The sequence below is a fragment of the Emys orbicularis genome, chromosome 4 (assembly GCF_028017835.1).
Source record: "Emys orbicularis isolate rEmyOrb1 chromosome 4, rEmyOrb1.hap1, whole genome shotgun sequence".
NCBI lineage: Eukaryota > Metazoa > Chordata > Testudines > Emydidae > Emys > Emys orbicularis.
Window position 1 is genome coordinate 128,284,032 of NC_088686.1, and position 20,203 is coordinate 128,304,234.

Genomic DNA, 20,203 nt, shown 5'->3' on the forward strand with positions numbered 1-20,203 from the left:
CTTGCAGGGGTCTCAGATGAAGTTGGGCATGGCTGACCACGTACGTGCACACGTCCATTGACCCATCAGTTGCAGGCACATGTGGGCTGTGGTGCCGGTTGCTCTTTATGTGGGAGATCAAGTCCACTATGGGCTGAAACCGCGCTTCCGGAAGGAAGGGGCCCTGGCTCGCGTGGAGTTGAAAACCGCTCTGATGAACTCTATGCTTTGGACTGGCGTTAACATGGTCTTCTCATGTTTGTTAACAGGCCCAGGTCGCTGCAGGTGGAACTCACCAGACTGAGGCTACTTTGCACCTGCTCCGGAGATCTGCCCTTGATGAGCCAGTCGTCGAGATACAGAAAGATTTGGACCTCTCTACACCTCAGGTAAGCTGCTACCGGTGCCACGCATTTCGTGAACACCCTGGGGGCCGAAGACAGGCCAAAGGGTAGTGCCGTGAACTGGAAGTGGCAGCCGGCCACTATGAAATGCAGGAAATGTCTGTGTCCCGGGAATATGGAGACATGAAAGTAAGCATCCTTTAAGTCGAGAGTGGCGTACAAGTCCCCTGGATCCAAGGAAGGGATGATGGAGGCCAGGGAGACCATGCGGAACTTCAACTTCTTGAGAGACTTGTTGAGGCCATGCAGGTCCAGAATGGGTCTGAGGCCCCCTTTGGCCTTCGGGATTAGGAAGTAATGGGAGTAGAATCCTCTTCCTTGCATGTCCCGAGTAACCTCCTCCACAGCTCCCAAGCCCAGGAGCTTCTCGACTTCCTGAACAAGGAGTTGCTCATGAGAAGGGTCCCTGAAGAGAGACAGGGGGGAGGAAGGGAGGGACGGCCAAAAATTGCAGGGTATAGTCCCGAGCTACTATGTCCAGGACGCAGCGATCTGACATAACTGGCAACCAGGCTGAGCGGTAGGGTAAAAGGCGGTTGAGGAAAAGGCAGGAAGGATCCGGGCAGGTGGCTGGTGCGTTGCTCCCAAGTGCACCCTGAAAACGAGCGCTTCTGGCCCCCCCGTGCTTCGCCTGGGCAGGCTGCGCAGGAGATCGGGACGATCAAGGGTGGTAGTGGCCAAACTCGATGTCCCTTTTCCTTGCAGGCCCTTGTCAAGGCTGCCACTGTCGAGGTGGCAGAGGAGACCGGAACGGCTGTCTCGACGTCTGAGGAGTGTGCATCCCCAGAGAGCGGAGGGTCGCCTGCGTGTCTTTTAGGCCATGCAGTTGCGCATCTGTTTGGTCGGAAAAAAGGCCAACACTGTGAAACGCCAGGTCCTGAATAGAGGCCTGCATTTCCTGGGACAGTCCGGCAGTCTGAAGCCAGGAACTGTGGCGCACAACCACTGCTGAGGGTACCACCCGGGCAGCTGAATCGGCTGTGCCCCAGACCATTTGGAGGGAGCATCGAGCCGCTGCAGTACCCTCCTCCACCAGAGTTGCGAACTCTGGACTGGCTCCTGAGACATGGAGTCCTTGAACTTGAGGAGAGAGTCCCACAAGTTAAAGTTATAGTGACCCAAAAGAGCCTGGTGTTCCACACCCGAAACTGGAGGCTGGCCATAGAATAAATCTTGCAACCAAACAAATCCAGCCTCTTGGCCTCCTTATTCTTAGGGATGGAACTGGTGGGCCCCTGTTTATCCCTCTCGTTGGCTGCATCACCTTCATATTGGTGCACATAACAAAATTTCATGTGGTGGGGGTGGGGCCGAGGGGTTTGGAGTGTGAGAGAGGGCTCATGGCTGGGGCAGGGGTGCAGGGGTGTGAGGGCTCTGGTTGGGGATGCGGGCTCTGGGGTGGGACCAGAAATGAGGGGCTCAGGGCTGGGGCAGAGGGTTGGGGTGCAGGGGGTGAGAGCTCCAGCTGGGGGTGCAGACTCTGGGGTCAAGCTGGGGATGAGGGGCTCAGGGCTGGGGCAGAGGGTTGGGGTGCAGGGGGTGAGGGCTCCAGCTGGGGGTGCGGGCTGGGGATGAGGGGTTTGGGGTGCAGGAGGGTGCTCCTGGGCTACGGCGGTGAGAGGGGAGTCCCCCCAGCTCTCTCTCCCCACAGCAGCACCTGGGCTGTGGGGGACAGGCACCTCTCCTTGCCGCAGCAGCTCCAGGGCTGGGGCCATGGGATAGGCGCCCCCGCTCAGCAGGTCTGGGCCGGGGCTAGGTTCAGGCTGCCCCTCCCCGGGGAGGTCCAGGGCTGAGGGAAGGGCACCCTGGTTGCAGCAGGTCCAGGCTGGGGCTGGGTTAAGGCCGCCCCTCCCCCGGCAGGTCCCGGCCGGGCGGATTCCCTGAGCACCTGCGCGGCGCTAAATAGGCTGCTTATAGGGAACTTAGATGGGTGTATAAATACTCGAACCCTTCCGCAGTACTTTGTTCCCACCCTCTTAGAGGTGGGCAGGATGGTCCTGGCAATTTTCAGGATCCCCTCAGGAGTGCGATGTGGACTGGAATGGACGCTAAGAGCACATTAAACAATGTCTCTGTCTGCTCCTCCATCTCCTCCGCCTTGAGACCCACATGATGATGATGATGATGATGATGATTGGACCACTGGGGAAAGTCCGGCGGTGTCCTCATCCACTGGGAAGGGCGGCCTTGGGGTGGGTACTGGCTCCTCACCTGTGGCGGCTACCGCAGCATCCTGCACCGAACCCGGTGCCATCAGTGCAGTGGGTGCTGACTTCGGCCTGTCCGACGGAGTGACCGAGGGCTGGCGGGAGTGGGGCAACGGCGTGACGGGAATGCCCCAGGTGTTCCAATAAGGTCATTGGGTCGGCCACTGGCCCTGCTGCCAGGCCAGCACCAATGCCGCGGACACACCCTGTGGAGCCCAATCATGTTGCTGTCCGGGTGAGGGGCTGAATTCTGCCTCCAAGCGGGAGAAGTCGTCACCCTTCAGTGACCAAGGCGGGGCAACTGGTGCCGGGAGTGTTCCGACCGGTGCCGGGAGTAGGGAGAGCGGTGCCAGGTTAGGGAAAGACCTCAAGTGATGGCTTATGCCCTTGGAATCACCTGCCTCTGACGTAGAAGGTTGTGGTGATAGCGCTTGCTGGACTCTGAGGATTGAAGGGCCAAGTCCATGAGCAGGAGTTTAAGCCCCTCAATTCTCTGTCCTTCATGGACCTGGATTTTAAGCTCCTGGCACCAACCACACTTTGTCCAGGGGGGTCCCCGCTCCTCCCCCAATAGAGTTGGCAGGAGGCAAACACTTTCTTCTTTTCTTTTTTTCCCAGCAAGGCCAACTAAAAAAACCCCAAGGAACTTACAGAAAAAAAAGCTTCAAGTGAAGCTAAATTTGCAAAACTATGGGGAGTTAACGATCAGTGAATGGACAGCTCTCAGCTTTGTCTCTAGTAGGGGAGGTTGAGAAGGAACTGAGACAGAAATGCCCTTGCATGCTGACCAGCCTCTTGGCGGGCGAGGAGCCACATGTGCGGGACAAACTGCTATTGAAATTCTCTGATTGGCAGCATGGGGGCACACGCACACCTACAGTGGCACACCCATAGGGAAACTATTTGAAGAAGAATTCAACTGTGTGCCTGACATGGGATGGTGACACGTGGTTCCCATGAGAGCTCTGGCAGGTCAGTATACCAGTGCTGTCTTAGAAACGCTGATGTAACCAGTACTCTTGCCTGCCTCTCTGGATCTTTTAAATCACGTAAGAGCTGAGAATTATTGGGGGAAATGTTTAGAGACAGACACTGCTCCAATCTAGGAGAAATGCATCTTAGAGAGACCTTTTTTTGTTCCAGGACAGGGAGTAATATTTGCTATTTTTCCTAGTGGGCAAGAGGTCCATCACAAGTATCCACCAGTTGCTGAAGAGGTAGAGAACAACTGATGTTTTCATGAAACAGTCATATTGTTCCAGTCATTTTCTGCCCAAGAAGTCTGCTTGGACATTTTGAACTCCCACTAGGTGTAGGCATGTGGAGTAAATACAATGATTTATGCACCACTGCCACGGTTTCACAGCCTTCAGCAGGGCCGGCTCCAGGCACCAGGCAACCAAGCTGGTGCTTGGGGCGGCACCTGGAGGGGGGCGGCGCGGCGCTCTGGCCGCCGGGGGGAGAGCCGAGCCCCAGCCGGGGCTCGCCGCCCTGCCCCCGGCGCTCTGGCCACTGGGGGGAGAGCCGAGCCCCAGCCGGGGCTCGCCGCCCTCTCGCCGCCCTGCCCCCGGCGCTCTGGCCGCTGGGGAGAGAGCCGAGCCCCCGCCGGGGCTTGCCGCCCTCCCCCCGGGGCTCCAGCCGCCCTCCCCCCCGGTGCCCTCCCCCGGCCGCCGGGGGGAGAGCGGAGCCCCCACCGGGGCTCGCCGCCCTCCCCCCGGGGCTCCGGCCGCCCTCCCTCCCCCCCCCCCCCGCGGGGGGGGGGGGGGGGGCGGCGGCCGGAGGCTTTTTTGCCTGGGGCGGCAAAAAAGCCAGAGCCGGCCCTGGCCTTCAGGCACAATAGAGGAGAGTGAGCTTCATCTTGTATGTTTAGATAGGGTCTGTTGGTGCTGTGTATAGTAGAAAGAAGGCCTGAAACATAAGCCCTTGTATCAGAGGCCTGATCTGAGGCCTGGGCTAAAGTAGTGGTCAAAGCTTTGCTGATACAAAGCAAAATCAGGCTGTGAGCTAGAGGCAGGCTCTGCTCACAGAATCTGGCAAGAACAGGGCTGATATTGCAAAAAAAACCAAAACAAACAAAAAACAAAAACAAAAAAAACCAAACGAACAAACAAACAAAAAAACCAACACATTCTTAAGAGGTGCTAGGCACAGAGCACTCATGCAAACACATTCCAGAAGGGTGGGACCAGAACACCTTGATACCAACATATTCCCTAAAGAGAACAGGAACACGCTGACCCATCCTAAATATAAGGTCAGGATGACAATGTGATGGATAGAGATGTTTTGATCGAATCAATATGTACAAGGTAATGGGTGGTAACAACCCACATCAGGGGGCAGGTAACTGACCACATCAGAGGGGCAATATGTAATTTGTTTGTATTGATGTATAAAATGAAGCCTCAAAGGGAGTGTCTCTCTGGCCTAGGGAGGAATGGAAAGTCCCACCGTTCACTGAGTTGGTCTATTGTCATGGGCATACATTTGTTAGTGTACCTGTAACCATTGAACCGGGGCATTAGCACCGTGCTTCATTGGAAATAAAACTGACCTGGTGCCTTCACTATTAAACCAAGTCTTGTGGTCTTACTGGGCAGTTCGATGGAAGCCTGCTGTATGGGCTATGTGGCCAGAGCCAGTGCAGCACGTAGAAATAACACGCACACAGCCAAACATCTAACAACACTGTTGTCCATCAATATCTGAAGAAGTTCCTCACCCTGTGCAATAACAATGGTTCTTCAAGATGTGCCCCCCTATGGGTGCTCCACGGTAGGTGTGTCTCCGTCCCTGCGCTGCTGATCGGTAGCAGTGTCCATTGGGCCCGCACATGCACGGTCTCTCCTTGTGTTGCGCCACGAGGCTAGCCAGCACACATGGGCTAATCATCCTCAGTTTCTTCTCTACCACAGGGTCATAAGCGAGAACTCCGAAATAGAAGGGAGGAGGGCAGGTAGTGGAGCAGTTACTATAGGGACACACATCTCAAAGAACCATCGTTACTCCACAAGGTGAGTAACTTCTTCTTCAAGTAGTGTCCCTCTGGGGGCTCCACTATAGGTGACTCCCGACCAGTACCACTCTTGGAGGACTGGGACTTCAGAGTCGGGTTAGTCACAGGTGATAGTACTGTGGTGTCAAAGATGGCATCAGAGGCAGAGTCCCCGGTGATTGCATAATGTTCTGTGAAGGTGTGGACTAATGCCCACAATGCCACTCTGCAGATCTCTGAGATGGGGACGTCCTTAAAGAAGGCGACAGATGAGGAGATCCATCTCATGCAATCTGTATGGATGGAGTCTGGGGAGTCATGTTATGAATTTGGTAGCACTGCCTGATGCAAACCAAGACCCACTTAGAGAGCCTTTGGGCTGATATCACTAAGCCCCTAGATCATTCTGCCATAGAGAGGAAAGTCTAGGGCAGGGGTCACATGCGGCTCTTCAGAAGTTAATATGCAGCTCCTTGTATAGGCACCGACTCCGGGGCTGGAGCTACAGGCACCAACTTTCCAATGTGCCAGGGGGTGCTCACTGCTCAACCCCTGGCTCTGCAACAGGCCCTGCCCCCACTCCACCCCTTCCAATCCCCTCCCAAGTTTGCTGTGCCCTCACTCCTCCCCCACCAGAGCCTCCTACAGGCTATGAAACAGCTGATCGGGAGGTGGGGGAGAGAGAGGGAGGTGCTGATCGGCGGGGCTGCCAGTGGGTGGGAGGGGAACTGATGATGTATTACTGTGGCTCTTTGGCAATGTACATTGGTAAATTCTGGCTCCTTTTCAGGCTCAGGTTGGCCACCCCGGTCTAGGGGACTTCCTAAAGGTTTTTGTCCTATCGAGATAGAATGAAAGGGAGCTCTCCTAACATCTAAGGTGTGTAGTATGGCCTCCCTATTGTCTTGGTGAAGCTTGGGATAGAAGGCAGGAAGGTGGATAGCCCACGTGCAATGGCTAGCCTCAAGGTGCAGCATGAGGAGAGACAATGTATGTGCAGGCCCAACAGACACGGCTACCGAAGATCTCGGATCAGCAGCGCAGGGACGCAGACACACCTACAGTGGAGCACCCATAGGGACACTACTCGAAGAAGAAACAACTTTCTTCTCAGGAAAAAAAAACATTTTAAAGTGCAATGGATCACCAGGAAGAGAAAGGTGAGTGCTATTTTACATAACTTACTTAATGCTGCCTCAAATTGGAACAGGTGGCCTTTAGAAATTGCAAAGTTCAGGACACTTGACATATCATGTGCCAGGAAGTACCAGACCCCAAAAGTAGGATCTCTTTTCAGGAGACCAAAAGGGTTGCCGTAATTTGGAAACCCATAAAACAAGTGCCTTTTCCAAATTTTCCCCTCAATAATTTGAAATAAGTGCAACACATACCTTGTTTGTCTTTTGCCATTAAGAAGTTGCTGTGCAACTGAGGCACATTTGTCTGCATCCTGAGTAACTAATCGGAGGTGTCGCAGTAGATCATTATCTGGAAACTTTCTCATTTCTGATTCTTCTATCAAAGCCTTAAAACTGATGAGGCCTTTTAGAAGAGAATATTTTCTTTAATTAAAAATAGTCCTTTTTAGGACTGATTTTAAGTAATAGAGAAGAATACTGCAGTGCAATAATTGTATGCAACAATGTCTAATAAAAAAAACCCTGAAGCTGGTACAGAAATTTTAAAAAACTGCACTCTCAGATATACAACATCCCCTACCTGCCAAACCCATACAACCCAACCTTCGACAAGCTTCTCTTTCGGGACTCACACTGTTAGTTGTGAGATGGAATCATAGAATCATAGAATATCAGTTTTGGAAGGGACCTCAGGAGGTCATCTAGTCCAACCCCCTGTTCAAAGCAGGACCAATCCCCAGACAGATTTTTGCCCCAGGATCCCTAAATGGCCCCCTGAAGGATTGAACTCATAACCCTGAGTTTAGCAGGCATATAAATATACAGATTTATTTATATGATACATAAATAAGCTTCAAAGACAAAGTTGTTGAGTTTCAGAAATTAACAGTGGAACAAGAAACATTTTGGAAATTGACAATTTTTAGCATCTGTAGCAAATACAAGATAAGGAAAACACATACTTCTTTTATTGTTAATTTTTGCCTCCAAAGCTTCATTTACTTTTGAAGCCCATTCATTGTAGGATTCTGCACGCAATTTCAGTGCATTCATCATTGGATAGAGATCATCTAGTTTATATCGATATCTGCAACGGGCACAGAATTCAATCCCTTTAGTAAGGCATGAATGACCATCAAAATAAGATTGTCTAGTGTCCATATGAACCACCACTGCTTTATCTATAGAAGTTTGTACTTACTATTATTCACTGTATTATTCAGTGCTCACAAGCATATTAGGCACCTCATATTACAAATTCTAGACCAGGTTCCTGCTCTGAAGGGCTCGCAATCCAACTGAACATAAGACAGTGAAGAGATAACAAAACAGTAGGGAGGAACAGAGGGTGAAGGACAGCTCAGGAAAGCAACTTGATTACTCAGTTACTCAACAAAGGCTAGACCTGGATCACTTGATGATTACCTGTTCTGTTCATTCCCTCTGGGCAGGGCCGGATTAACTCTCCTGTGGACCCGGGGCTATTAGATTTTGTGGGGCCTGTATACCAGTCTTTTTTCTGGGAGGGAGCTTGGTGCAGGAGGGGGCTGGGGTGCAGGAGAGGGTGCGGGGTTTGGGAGGGAGTTTGGTGCAGAAGGGGCTCCAGGTTGGGGCAGGGTATTGGGGTGCAGGGTCTGTGAGGAAGTTTGGGTGCAAAAGGGAGCTCCGGGCTGCTGAAGAGTGTTGGGGTGCAGGAGAGGGTGAGGGCTCTGGGAGGGAGGTTGGGTGCAGGAGGGGATTCTGACCTGGGGCAGGGGGTTGGGGTGAAGGAGGGGGTCTGTGGTCTGGGAGGGAGTTGGGGTCCAGGAGAGGGATTCTGACCTGGAGGAGGGGGTTGGGGTCGAGGAGGGGGTGCATGCTCTGGGAGGGAGGTTGGTGCAGGAGGGGGCTCCGGGCTGGGGCAGGAGGTTGGGGGTGCAGGAGAGGGTGCGGGGTTTGGGAGGGAGCTTGGGTGCAGGAAGGGATTCTGACCTGGGGCAGGGGGTTGGGGTGTGGGGTCTGGGAAGGAGTTTGGGTGCAGGAGGGGGCTCCAGGCTGGGGCAGGGGTGCAGGAGAGGGTGCGGGGTCTGGGAGGGAGTTTGAGCGCAGGAGGGGATTCTGACCTGGGGCAGGGTGTTGAGGTACGGGGGGGGGGGGGGGGGCACGAGGTGTAGGCCCTGGCCGGGATGCGCTTACCACATGCAGCTCCCGGCCGGTGGCGCAGCAGGGCTTAGGCAGATTACCTGCCTGATAGCCCTACGCCGCTCCTGGAAGCGGCCAGCTGCTGACACGTCTCTGCATGCCCCTGGGGGGAGCGGGACAGTGTGTCTCCACACGCAGCCCGCACCCACAAGTGCCGCTCCCGTAGCGCCGCTCATTGTGGGGATGGTGCTGGGGGCGGGGCCAGCACGCGGAGCCTCCTCCCCCTCCCCCTCAGGGGCCGCTGAGACTTGCCAGCAGCCAGCCGCTTCTGGGAGCAGCATGGGGCCAGGGCAGGCAGCCTGAGCACAGGAGATCACTGCCTGTGATTTATTTTTGCGGGAGCCCCCTTGAGCCAGGGCCCCAGGCTGCACCCCTATCAGAAGAGAGGATACCAGGCTAGATGGACCTTTAGTCTGACCCAGTGTGGCCATTCTTATGTTTCATCTTGCTATAGTAGTTACAAGTCTTCTTTTGGTATAAATAAAAAGAATGAGCACACTAATTTCTTGTAGATGTTACATGGAGTGTAGTTGTAGCTGTGTGGGTCCCAGGATATTAGAGAGACGAGGTGGAGGAGGTAATATCTTTTATTGGACCATCATCTGTTGGTGAGAGAAACAAGCTTTCCAGCCACACAGAGCTCTTCTTCAGGTCTGGGAAAGGTATTCCGAGTGTCACAGCTAAATGCAAAGTGGAACAGATTATTTAGCATAAGTAGTTAGCACATATGTGGGTGAACACTGCACTCTAAAATGAACTTATACAGGAAAATAATAAAAGACAAAAATACCTTACTACCTGTGGGTGAATACTTTTCACAAAGCAATCACTCTATATCTGACCTATCAGTCCTCATCCTCAAAGGAAACCTGCACAACACTTTCAAAAGATGAGCCTGGGAGCTTAAATTCATAACTCTGGTAGACACTACAAATCATGGACTGAACAGACACTGGATTTATGGCTTATTGCAACAATCTGGAACCCACCACCCCTTTTTGTCCTATGACTGCAGAGATGTTAACAGACCACTCTACCTTGAATGGTCCCTTACAATATGTGCTAACTACTTACACTAAACAATCTGTTCCACCTTGCATTTTGCTATGATGCTCTGAGTATCTCTCCCAGACCAGAACAGCAGCTCTGTGCAGCTTGAAAGCTTGTCTCGCACACCAACAGAAGCTGGTCCAATAAAAGATATCACCTCTTGTAGGTGTTATGGCAGAAATATATCTTGTGGGATTTGAAAAAGAAAAGTTAATGGCATTATACACCATCTCAGAAAGGATGTTCCTTGTTTGGGGCACTGTGGAAATAAGTTTGAACATAGTTGTGGGAGAAATATAAATGGCATCACTAGCAAAGCAGACGAGTGATGTGCCTCCCACCCCAACTAGATTCCTCAAAAAACTAAATTTAAGAAAAGCATATCCTAGTCCTCATAGACCCCCAATGAACAAAACTTTTTTCTAGCCAAAACATACCCCAATGTATATTTAAATGTGGGACAGGAGCAGAGATCTTCTACGTGATACAGGCATACCAGTAAACCAGGTTTACATGAGCAATAGACAGCAGACATGAAGCAAGTGGTTTTACACTTTATGCACTGGCGCTCATCATCTGGCAACATTTCAAAAGCCATCCTCTCGGAATCAGTCACTCCCTACAACAGAATACACTAAAGTGACTTCACAGTATAACAAACAGAGCAGACTAGACGATCAAAAGTTAAGTTGATCAAAGACATGATTTATCACGAAAATTTAGGATTAAGATATTGGATATATGAAAATAATCACATTTTAGTTAATGAGGACTCAACTACTTCAACTAAGTTACTGAAGAAACTATAAAACCTATTATTTTAAAAAGGCATTAAAAAAAAAAAAACTACTAAGGGCCGATTCTAATACCCCACTAATGTCAAGTAGTTCTTTCCTCAACTAGTCCCATTGAAATCAAAGGGTTAGGGTAACATTAATGCAGGACACCATGGGTGAACTTCACATCATGACTTTAAAGTTACTTCAGTAAGCATAATTTAATTTCCTAAAGCTTACCTGTTTAAGCACAGTTTCTCGTAAAGCCTTTTCATCTTCAATCATAATAGCCATGTCTTTCTGAACAGTAGAAGCTACCACAACATCAAGGACGTCTGCTTTGGAAGCCATTTTACATATCATCTCATCATGAGAAAAAACACAGTAGCGGTTTAACAGGCGATAATGTTCCACACACTGGCGACCCAATGGCAGCTGTATCGGGGGCGGGGTGGAGAGGGAGGAGTATCAGAAAGATTTTTTTTTAAATGTTATTTATGAAACCTTTAGAGGCATATTAGTGTGAAGGCACAGACTGTCTGTGCTATTAACTAATTACTATCTATCCAACCAAATGAAAGCCAATAGGAGCGCATTCTAGGAACAATATATATTAATTTTAATCAAAAGTACACCACATGTTAAAGAGTAAACAAGACCATAAGCAAGTTCCTATAACTCAGGATACTGACTACTGTGTTTGGACTTAGTAGGAGCATTGCCAGCAGATCAAGGGAAGCGATTATTCCCCTCTATTTGGCACTGGTGAGGCCACATCTGGAGTACTGCATCCAGTTTTGGGCCCCCCACTACAGATAGGATGTGGACAAATTGGAAAGAGTCCAGCAGAAGGCAACGAAAATGACTTATGAGGAGAGGCTGAGGGAAATGGGCTTATTTAGTCTGCAGAAGAGAAGAGTGAGGGGGGGAGTTGATAGCAGCCTTCAACTACGTGCAAGGGGGGGGGGGGGTTCCAAAGAGGATGGAGCTTGGCTGTTCTCAGTGGTGGCAGATGACAGAACAAGGAGCAATGGTCTCAAGTTGCAGTGGGGGAGGTCTAGGTTGGATATTAGGAAAAACTATTTCACTAGGAGGGTGGTGAAGCACTGGAATGGGTTACCTAGGGAGGTGGAGGAATCTCCCTCCTTAGAGGTTTTTAAGGCCCATCTTGACAAAGGCCTGGCTGGGATGAATAAATTGGGGTTGGTCTTTCTTTGAGCAGGGGGTTGGACTAGATGACCTCCTGAGGTCTCTTCCAACCCTAATCTTCTATGATTCCATGACTTGGAAACTTGTTGCACTCAGGGCCAGATTAAGAAAATCCAGGGCCCTAAGCACACTACAACAATCCCCAGAGCAATGAGTCTTGGAGTTAACACGCTATGAACAGGAATGGGACAGTTCACCTGTTCCACTGTTTTTTTAGTCTGTCTGCAGATTCAGGCTGATATCACTGCAGTGGTTACACTCATGTCACATTTTCTAGTTTATCTTTGCAACCATCAGGGCTACAGGTTTGTTTGTTTTTTAAACATTTACATTCTGATGTATTCACATGACTCCAGGAGCTGGAGCTCTGGATACAGGCCTAAAGTGTCTATACATTATTCCAGCCTCCCTTGTACTATTTATAAACAGCATTTTGAAATCAGAGCAGCAGCATTTCCAAATGACCCACATGTAAATGACTGAAAATTGTTTCATAGAATGACAAAATTTGTGTTGGGAAAATCCAAACTGAGACTCATCAAAAACAATTGTACTTGAAAGGACAGTTATGAGACCAAACAATATTTTAATCACTGGAAATATTATTTGTTATCATGTTATAGATATTATAAGGTGGCTGCATTTGGTCTATCTTGGAGGAACCCTGCTCAGTGTATTTTGATTAAAAGCAATAAGGAGGACAGAAAATAGCTTTAACAGCCATAATCTTTGGTTTGTACAGTAGCCTATTATCTGCTGCTGCTCTGAACAGGGATCTTCTGTTTTATCATTTAGGATTAGACCACTAAGACTTCCAGTAAATTAACACTGATGTACACTCCAGGCAATGGCCTCTTGGAACAGTTCTGCCTGATTCTCTGAGATGCAATTGCATAAATCTTACAATACTTAACAGCTGACGTGCGCATGCAAGAAATGCAGTTTTAGTTTTCCTGGTTACTTTTTTCCAAGTGAAAGCAATGTGAAAACCTCATGCTAGTGCACAGAATTTCCTGGTGAGATGGAACAAGTGGATCTCTACAGATGGCTAGAGCTGTAATATGTGGTCAAGATAAAAACTTGAAAATGCCAAAGCAAACCATGTATCATAACCTATTCTGATTTTGCTCTTATTTAAATAACAGAGGACAGTTCCAATCTTTACCTAACAACAGAAAGTATTATCATAAAAAGGGGGGAGGGATAGCTCAGTGGATTGAGCATTGGCCTGCTAAACCCAGGGGTGTGAGTTCAATCCTTGAGAGGGCCATTTAGGGATCTGGGGCAAAAATCTGTCTGGGGATTGGTCCTGCTTTGAGCAGGGGGTGGACTAGATGACTTCCTGAGGTCCCTTCCAACCCTGATATTCTATGATTAAATACTGTTAAAGAGTTAAAATTTGGATTTAACAGTACTGCTTAAAGGGTCCATTTAAAAATCAGTGAAGTGGGGGTAATAGTCCAAAAGAGTTCCATTCCACACTGATGTAACCTGAAGACAGTCACATTGAATAAATATTATTATTTGTCTGATCATAGGGCCTATGAGCCCCAGTCATGGAACAGGACCCTATTTTGCTAGGTGCTGTACAAACAAAGACAGTCCCAACTTCAAGCAGTTTACAATCTAAGTAAATATAATTTACTGTCAAAAAATGGATAAGACAAACTTGGAGCTGCTGGCCCACAATTTTTGTCTGTTCTTGTTCCAAGATATACCGTAAGAATCTTTTAAAAGGTGTTTGAAGCAAAGTTGGAAGAGTCCCTATGCTTGATTCTGAATAATAATTTTCCTGTAATTAGGTCAAGAATGGGGGTGGGGGTGCAAAAAAGGTAGCTTTAAGCAACCTTTGTGCTCCCTGTATTCTCATGACATGCGTGTTTCGGCAGGCCCCTTGCCTAATGGGTATTCTCAAGGGGCTGTTTCCATGGCAGAAATGGCCTTAGTGTAACTAAGAATCACAACCCACATTAATAATTGATGTTTGATTCTTTTAGGGGAGTTGGGTGAGGGGAAAGTGTTCAGTCAGTACACTGAACTCATTTTAAAGCTGATTTAGTATTCTGAAATCACTAAGCTATGTAAAGCTAAAGCGTTTTCATTAGAAGTATTGCACAAAGTGAAAAATAGCAAAGCACCACTATCCACGCTGTTTTTTCTTTGGTCATTGTGCACTAGGAAAATTCTTCTTTATGCCTTCCACTCAGCTGATTCAAGTGAGACTGTGCATGCACAATAAAATTACCACCACACTACTTAGTAAGCATATACTTTTACTGAAAATTCATACCATGTCCTTAAAACATACCCAATCAACTGTGCAGAAGTTCACAGCTTCAGCAAAATTGAAACCCTGGTTAAAGCCACTGTGATAGGCTCTTGGAAATGTAATCACAAATTCTCCAGCACACTGGTTGGTTCGGTAAACCTAATAAAAACAAAAGGCAAACCAAGTTGATTTCTAACAATGGGTCAGAATTACACAGAGGTACAGGCTAGATTTTCAAAGCCACCAAGGGCATGTGGATGCCCAATGCCCATTTATTTAGCTTAAAGCACTTCAAAAACCTCAGCCAAAGAGTTACAATTTGTATTCAGAAAGCACAGGGACTAACCCTGCACTCCACGACACTGCAGGTAAACTCCTAGTGCCAACAATTAGGTTGAAAAATGCTGACAAAACAAATGGTGACAACTCCCAGCACAGAATGTTACTCAGCCTACTGGCAGATGGAACTACCACTCAGCCAGTATATGTACTGTAAAAGTGGCAGATATTTCTCTAAAATGTAAGAGCTCATATTTTTTTCAAACAAGAAACAGCAAATTTGGCCTTAAAAAAAATAAACAAATAGTCTAGTGCTTGGTGGCTGATGGATTTTTTTGTTTGGTTTTGAATATACATTTTTCTTTAAAAGGTGGCAAACCCAAGGGTCATTTAGGACAAGATTGAGTTTCCTTTCAGCTCTGAGTAAGGGGCAGTGTGAAGATGTGCTGCTACAGGAAGAGCAATGGAAAGGAAGCGAGACTGAATTTGCACAGCAGGGAGGGGAGTATGCTGCACTGACTCATTACAGCAAACTCTCACCCCACAGGCCACCCACCAGAGCTGGCTAAACACAAGGGGAAGGGAGAACAGCCATGGGGTCTGCCTAATTCCCAACCCCATCCAACCAACTAGATAAAAAGCAATGACTGCATTGCCCATCCTTTCAAACCAGTACATTACACCAGCTCAAGTCCCTGCTGCTCTCCCCAACCCTGGACTCAGATGTAAGTGGGTTTGATATGGCCACACAGGAGAATGAGGGGAGGCCTTACTTCCCTTAACAAGCCCCTCCAGCTGTTGCAGCTCTAAACATGGCTAAGTCACAATATAGCCTTTAAACAGTAAATCTACAGCTATCAATTAATGTGACCTCATTGATCATCTTAAATCAGGACAAGATAAACCTGCATATTCCACACATTTTTGTGGTCTCTGAATTTGACTTCAACTATCATTGCAATTCTGAGATGCATGTATTGGTCAGGGAAGTATTTAAAATGAGAGCCGTATGTCTCATTTCACAAGTGATATATGACAGTCACTCGGCTCTTCATAAAGAGGAATTAAGTTTAAGATTAGTGAGCTGCTGAAGTATATACTGAGATGGAGATGTTTTAAAATGTGCAGGTGGTGGAGGGGAGGAGGTTGGAAGTTACCTGTAATTTCTTGTTTTCTGAAACACCATGAGACCAAGCAAGAATTCCCACAACTTAAAACGTCTATGTCTCTGAAATCACACTTTAGGTACCTTAAACTGCCTCACTCCCTCTATGTTTCCACTGGGTTCCAAAGTCAGCTCCTTTCAAAAGCCAGTTAAGTACATGGGAAGTACATCCTTTCAAAGTCTGAGAGGAAGGATGGTGAGTGATGCATTTTCTTTAATAGGTAAATAATGACCCAGAATGACAGGAAATATGAGAGAGGAAGGATGTAGATGAGGCACTGCAAACTATTCAGCACAGCAGGGAAGATCTACAAAAAAGTCATGGTTCCCCTCCCTCTGCTGGGAAGTTGTGTTCCAAACACCATCAGAAACGAAATAAGCTTGGAACAAACAGGGGGCAGCCAAGAGTTCTAGTGTCCAACTAAAGGGCACCCGACAAGCCTCCACAAGTGCCTCAAAAACTCAAACCACCTTATGTGGAACATGGACCCAGGAATGGAAATCCATTGAGACAGATCTCTCTGGAGAAGAGCATGTGAAATAACAAAGTGAGTCTAAAAAGTGAGTCTAAAAAGCAATGACAGATGGCCCATCCTTTCAAACCAGTCCATTATACCAGCTCAAACAAATGTAATTAGTCCAATACATTATTTCTATAGTGTGCAATACATGCATACGCTACTGCAAAGTTGTGTTAACAATTGATTTAAATTGTCAACCTTACAGAAGAAGACAACATAAAAGAAGAGGAGATAAAAGATAATGAGCACAGAACTCCAATGACATACGGGCACTCCGTGGGCCATCAGCGTATTTGGGTTCATAATGGTGACAAGCTGATGCAAAAGATCAGGTTGAGACACAAATAACTCGGGAGCCAGCTTCTTCATTACATCTTCCAGCTGCTCAGCCGCATACCCCGGGGCTCCATACCATGTTTTCGGTTCCCCCCTGCAAGTTTAAAAAAAGGGGGTGCTAAATATAAACAAGGTTGTATGTTCACATTTACAGGCTCTTGCTTCACAACACATTGTACGGAAAAGATGCTAAATAAGCACTATTCAGGAGTGCACTAAGGGTTCTCTACATAGTGGAGTAATGTGCTGTACAGGGGTGTGATTTCTACAGCTCACTAATATGCTGTGCATTACTTTATCCATATAGATCTTACTGGTGCACTTTAAGGTAGCACTGTTTGAAACAATACTGTTCAAGTATACTAGGGAACCTTTAGTCTACACGGACCAATTGATACATAGCACATTACTGCACTTTAGAAATCACACCCCCATAAAGTGCATTACCCCATCACATAGACAACTCCTAAGACTCTATCCCAGGGGTGGGCAAACTACAGCCCATGGGCCGCATCCAACCCGCCAACCATTTTAATCCGACCCTCGACCTCCCGCTGGAGAGAGGGGTCTGCGGCTTGCCCCGCTCTGGTGCTCCAGCCAGGTAGCAAGGTCAGGGGCTGCTCCATGCGGCTCCTGGAAGCAGCGGCATGTCCCCCCTCTGGCTCCTATGCATAGGGGCAGCCAGGGGGCTCCGCTCCGTATGCTGCCCCCCACCCCAAGCACCGCCCCCCACAGCTCCCATTGGCCGGGAACCACGGCCAATGGGAGCTGCAGGGTGGTGCCTGCAGATGGGGCAGCACGCAGCAGAGCCACCTGGCCGCACCTCCGCGTAGGAGCTGGGGGGGGGGGCATGCTGCTGCTTCCGGGAGCTGCTTGAGGTAAGTGCTGCCCGGAGCCTGCACCCCTGAGCCACCCCTCCCCCACCCAACCCTCTGCCCCAGCCCTGATCCCCCTCCCACGCTCTGAATCCATCGGTCTCAGCCCGGAGCACCCTCCTGCACCCCAAACCCCTCATCCTCAGCCCTACCCCAGAGCCTGCACCCCCAGCCAGAGTCCTCCCACACACTCCAGTACTTCATCCCCCTTACCCCAGCCCAGAGCCCCCTCCTGCACCCTGAACTCATTTCTGGCCCTACTCCAGAGCCCGCACCCCCCGACAGAGCCCTCACCCCCCACCCCGCACCCCAACCCCAATTTTGTGAGCATTCACGGCCCACCATACAATTTCTATACCCAGATGTGGCCCTTGGGTCAAAAAGTTTGTCCACCCCTGCTCTATCCACTGCCCTAACTCTTAACATTTAATAATATAGGTTCTTTCTTCAGACTTAACTGAAATTGCCTATAAAAGTGTATTGTGGAATTCCACTTTTATTGCCTCAAGAGCAAATCTGCTCATGTTCGTGTTCTTTCACTGCAATGCAACAAATTCCACCTGGGGCCTGACAACCTCTGGCTGAGGCATAATCACCATAGAAGCAATATGCTGTAACTCCTCATTTAACATCGCCCCGGTTAATGTTGTATCGTTGTTACGTTGCTGATCAATTAGAGAACATGATCATTTGAAGTTGCGCAATGCTCCCTTATAACGTTGTTTGGCAGCCGCCTGCTTTGTTCACTGCTTGCAGGAAGAGCAGCCCGTTGGAGCTAGCTGGTGGGGGCTTGGAACCAGGGTGGGCCGGCAGCCCCCTATCAGCTCCCTTAAGTTCCCTGTGCAGCAGTTGCCCAGCAGGCTATCAACTGCCGGGCAGTTCAGCTGTCCCTCCCTTCATTGCCATGTGCTGCTCTTGCCCTCTGCCTTGGAACTGCTCCCGGGGGCCTCCTGCTTGCTGTGCAGAGGGGTGGAGGGGAAAAGAGGGGTGCTAATGTCAGGGTGTCTCCCTCCCCCCGCTCCTATAACCCATCTCCACAGAGCAATGGGGGGGACACGACAGGGCTCAGGACAGAGGGAGCTTGCTGGCAGCAGCTGCTGTCTCAACTTGCTGATCTACTTTAAAGACAGTGTACTTAGTTGGGGTCAGGATACTTAAAGGTGCAAGGCACATCTCTCTCTTTCTCCCACTCATGGTGTGTGTGTGTGTCTCTCTCTCTGCCATGCTGTGTCTCCTCTCTCCATTCCTGCTGCCTTGTAGAGTGTGAGGCTACATTAACAACGTGTTAACCCTTGAGGGTTCAGCTAAGTGCTAGTTCATCATTTAGCAGTAAGGCATTCCACGAGAAATATCCCACTCTCTTTCACCCTCTGACTCCACCACCTCAACCAAGCTTCACAATCATCATTGCTGTGTATAGTATTAAACTGTTTGTTTAAAAGAGAGAGGGAGAGAGAGAGAGAGAGAGAGAGAGAGGGAGTGGTCTTTTGTCTGGCAAAAAAGATTTCCCTGGAACCTACCCCCCATTTACATTAATTCTTATGGGGAAATTGGATTCACATAACATTGTTCCCCTTAAAGTAGCATTTTTCGGGAACATAACTACAATGTTAAGCGAGGAGTTACTATATAACAAACGGAAAAGGGGGAAACAAATAGCAATGCATATAAAATTAAAAGGTGTGAAGTACAGAAAATTGATAAAGAAAGCTAAAAACCATCAAGGAAAAATCCAATGCTGGAAGAAATTTTTTAAAAAACGTATCAGGAACAAAAGAAATCCTAGCAAGAATATAGGACCAACACTAGATAGTCATGATAAAATTGTTATTAAAGATGCAGAACAGTCAACCTGTGGAACTCTTTGCCAGAGGATGTTGTTACAGCCAAGGCGATAACACGGTTCAAAAAAGAACTGGATAAATTAATGGAGGATAGGTCCATCAATGGCTATTAGCCAGGATGGGCAGGGATGGTGTCTCTAGCCTCTGTTTGCCAGAAGCTGGGAATGAGCGACAGGGAATGGATCACTTGATGACTACCTGTTCTGCACCTGGCATTGGCCAGTCGGCAGACAGGATACTGGGGCTAGATGGACCTTTGGTCTGACTCAGTATCACTGTTCTTATGTAACAGATACAAGTGTTCCACAAGTATTCATGTTCTGTATTTGGAAAGAAGCAGGATGGAATATTCGTATCAGATGAGAATGATGAATTACTTTCCAATCCATTAGTAATGAAGAAGGATGTTATGCCATCTACTAGAGATAAATATTCTTAAAGTCAGCAGGCCCAAATGACTTGCTCCCAAAAGTCCTAAAAGAGATGGCTGATGAGTTCTCCAGCCACTGATGTTAATTTTTAATAAATCTTGGACAATAGGGGAAATTCCAGGAAATTGGATGAGTGCTCATGCCAATATTCAAAATTCAAAAAATTGATAAGTCGCTAATAAGAGATTCAGTTGATGAAGTACTAAAGGATAGGAACATAATTAATGTCAGTTAACATGGTTTTATGGAAAACAAGTGTAGTTAATGAAAGAATTAAATCAGGTTTGTTTAAGATTACAAGTTTGGTCAATAAAGATATCTGCATAGATGTCAAACTTGTGTAAGACTTAGTTCCACATGACATGCTGATTAAAAAATTAACACTGTACAATATCAGTAACTGACAGATCTCAAAAAGTAGTGGCATCAAATGGGGATGTTTCTAGAGAGGCTGTAGGCCCAATGACAGTCAACATTTTCATAAATGATCTGGAGGTAAATATAAAACCACTGCCAATAAAATCTGCAGAGAACACATACAGG

General features: G+C 48.2%; 1 protein-coding gene across 4 annotated transcripts in view; it reads right to left on the reverse strand.

The window, feature by feature from the left end:
• The window catches only part of KDM5B (lysine demethylase 5B), a 188,952-nt gene that overhangs the window by 50,353 nt on the left and 118,396 nt on the right, over nucleotides 1–20,203 (reverse strand). For all 4 annotated transcript variants that reach the window (XM_065403804.1, XM_065403805.1, XM_065403803.1 and 1 more), the window contains 6 exons: nucleotides 16,442–16,604; nucleotides 14,249–14,368; nucleotides 10,972–11,166; nucleotides 10,393–10,574; nucleotides 7,687–7,811; nucleotides 6,977–7,127 (listed from right to left, as the gene is read on the reverse strand). In XM_065403804.1, coding sequence (XP_065259876.1) covers nucleotides 6,977–7,127; nucleotides 7,687–7,811; nucleotides 10,393–10,574; nucleotides 10,972–11,166; nucleotides 14,249–14,368; nucleotides 16,442–16,604 — 936 coding nt within the window. The remainder of the gene's footprint in view (nucleotides 1–6,976; nucleotides 7,128–7,686; nucleotides 7,812–10,392; nucleotides 10,575–10,971; nucleotides 11,167–14,248; nucleotides 14,369–16,441; nucleotides 16,605–20,203) is intronic.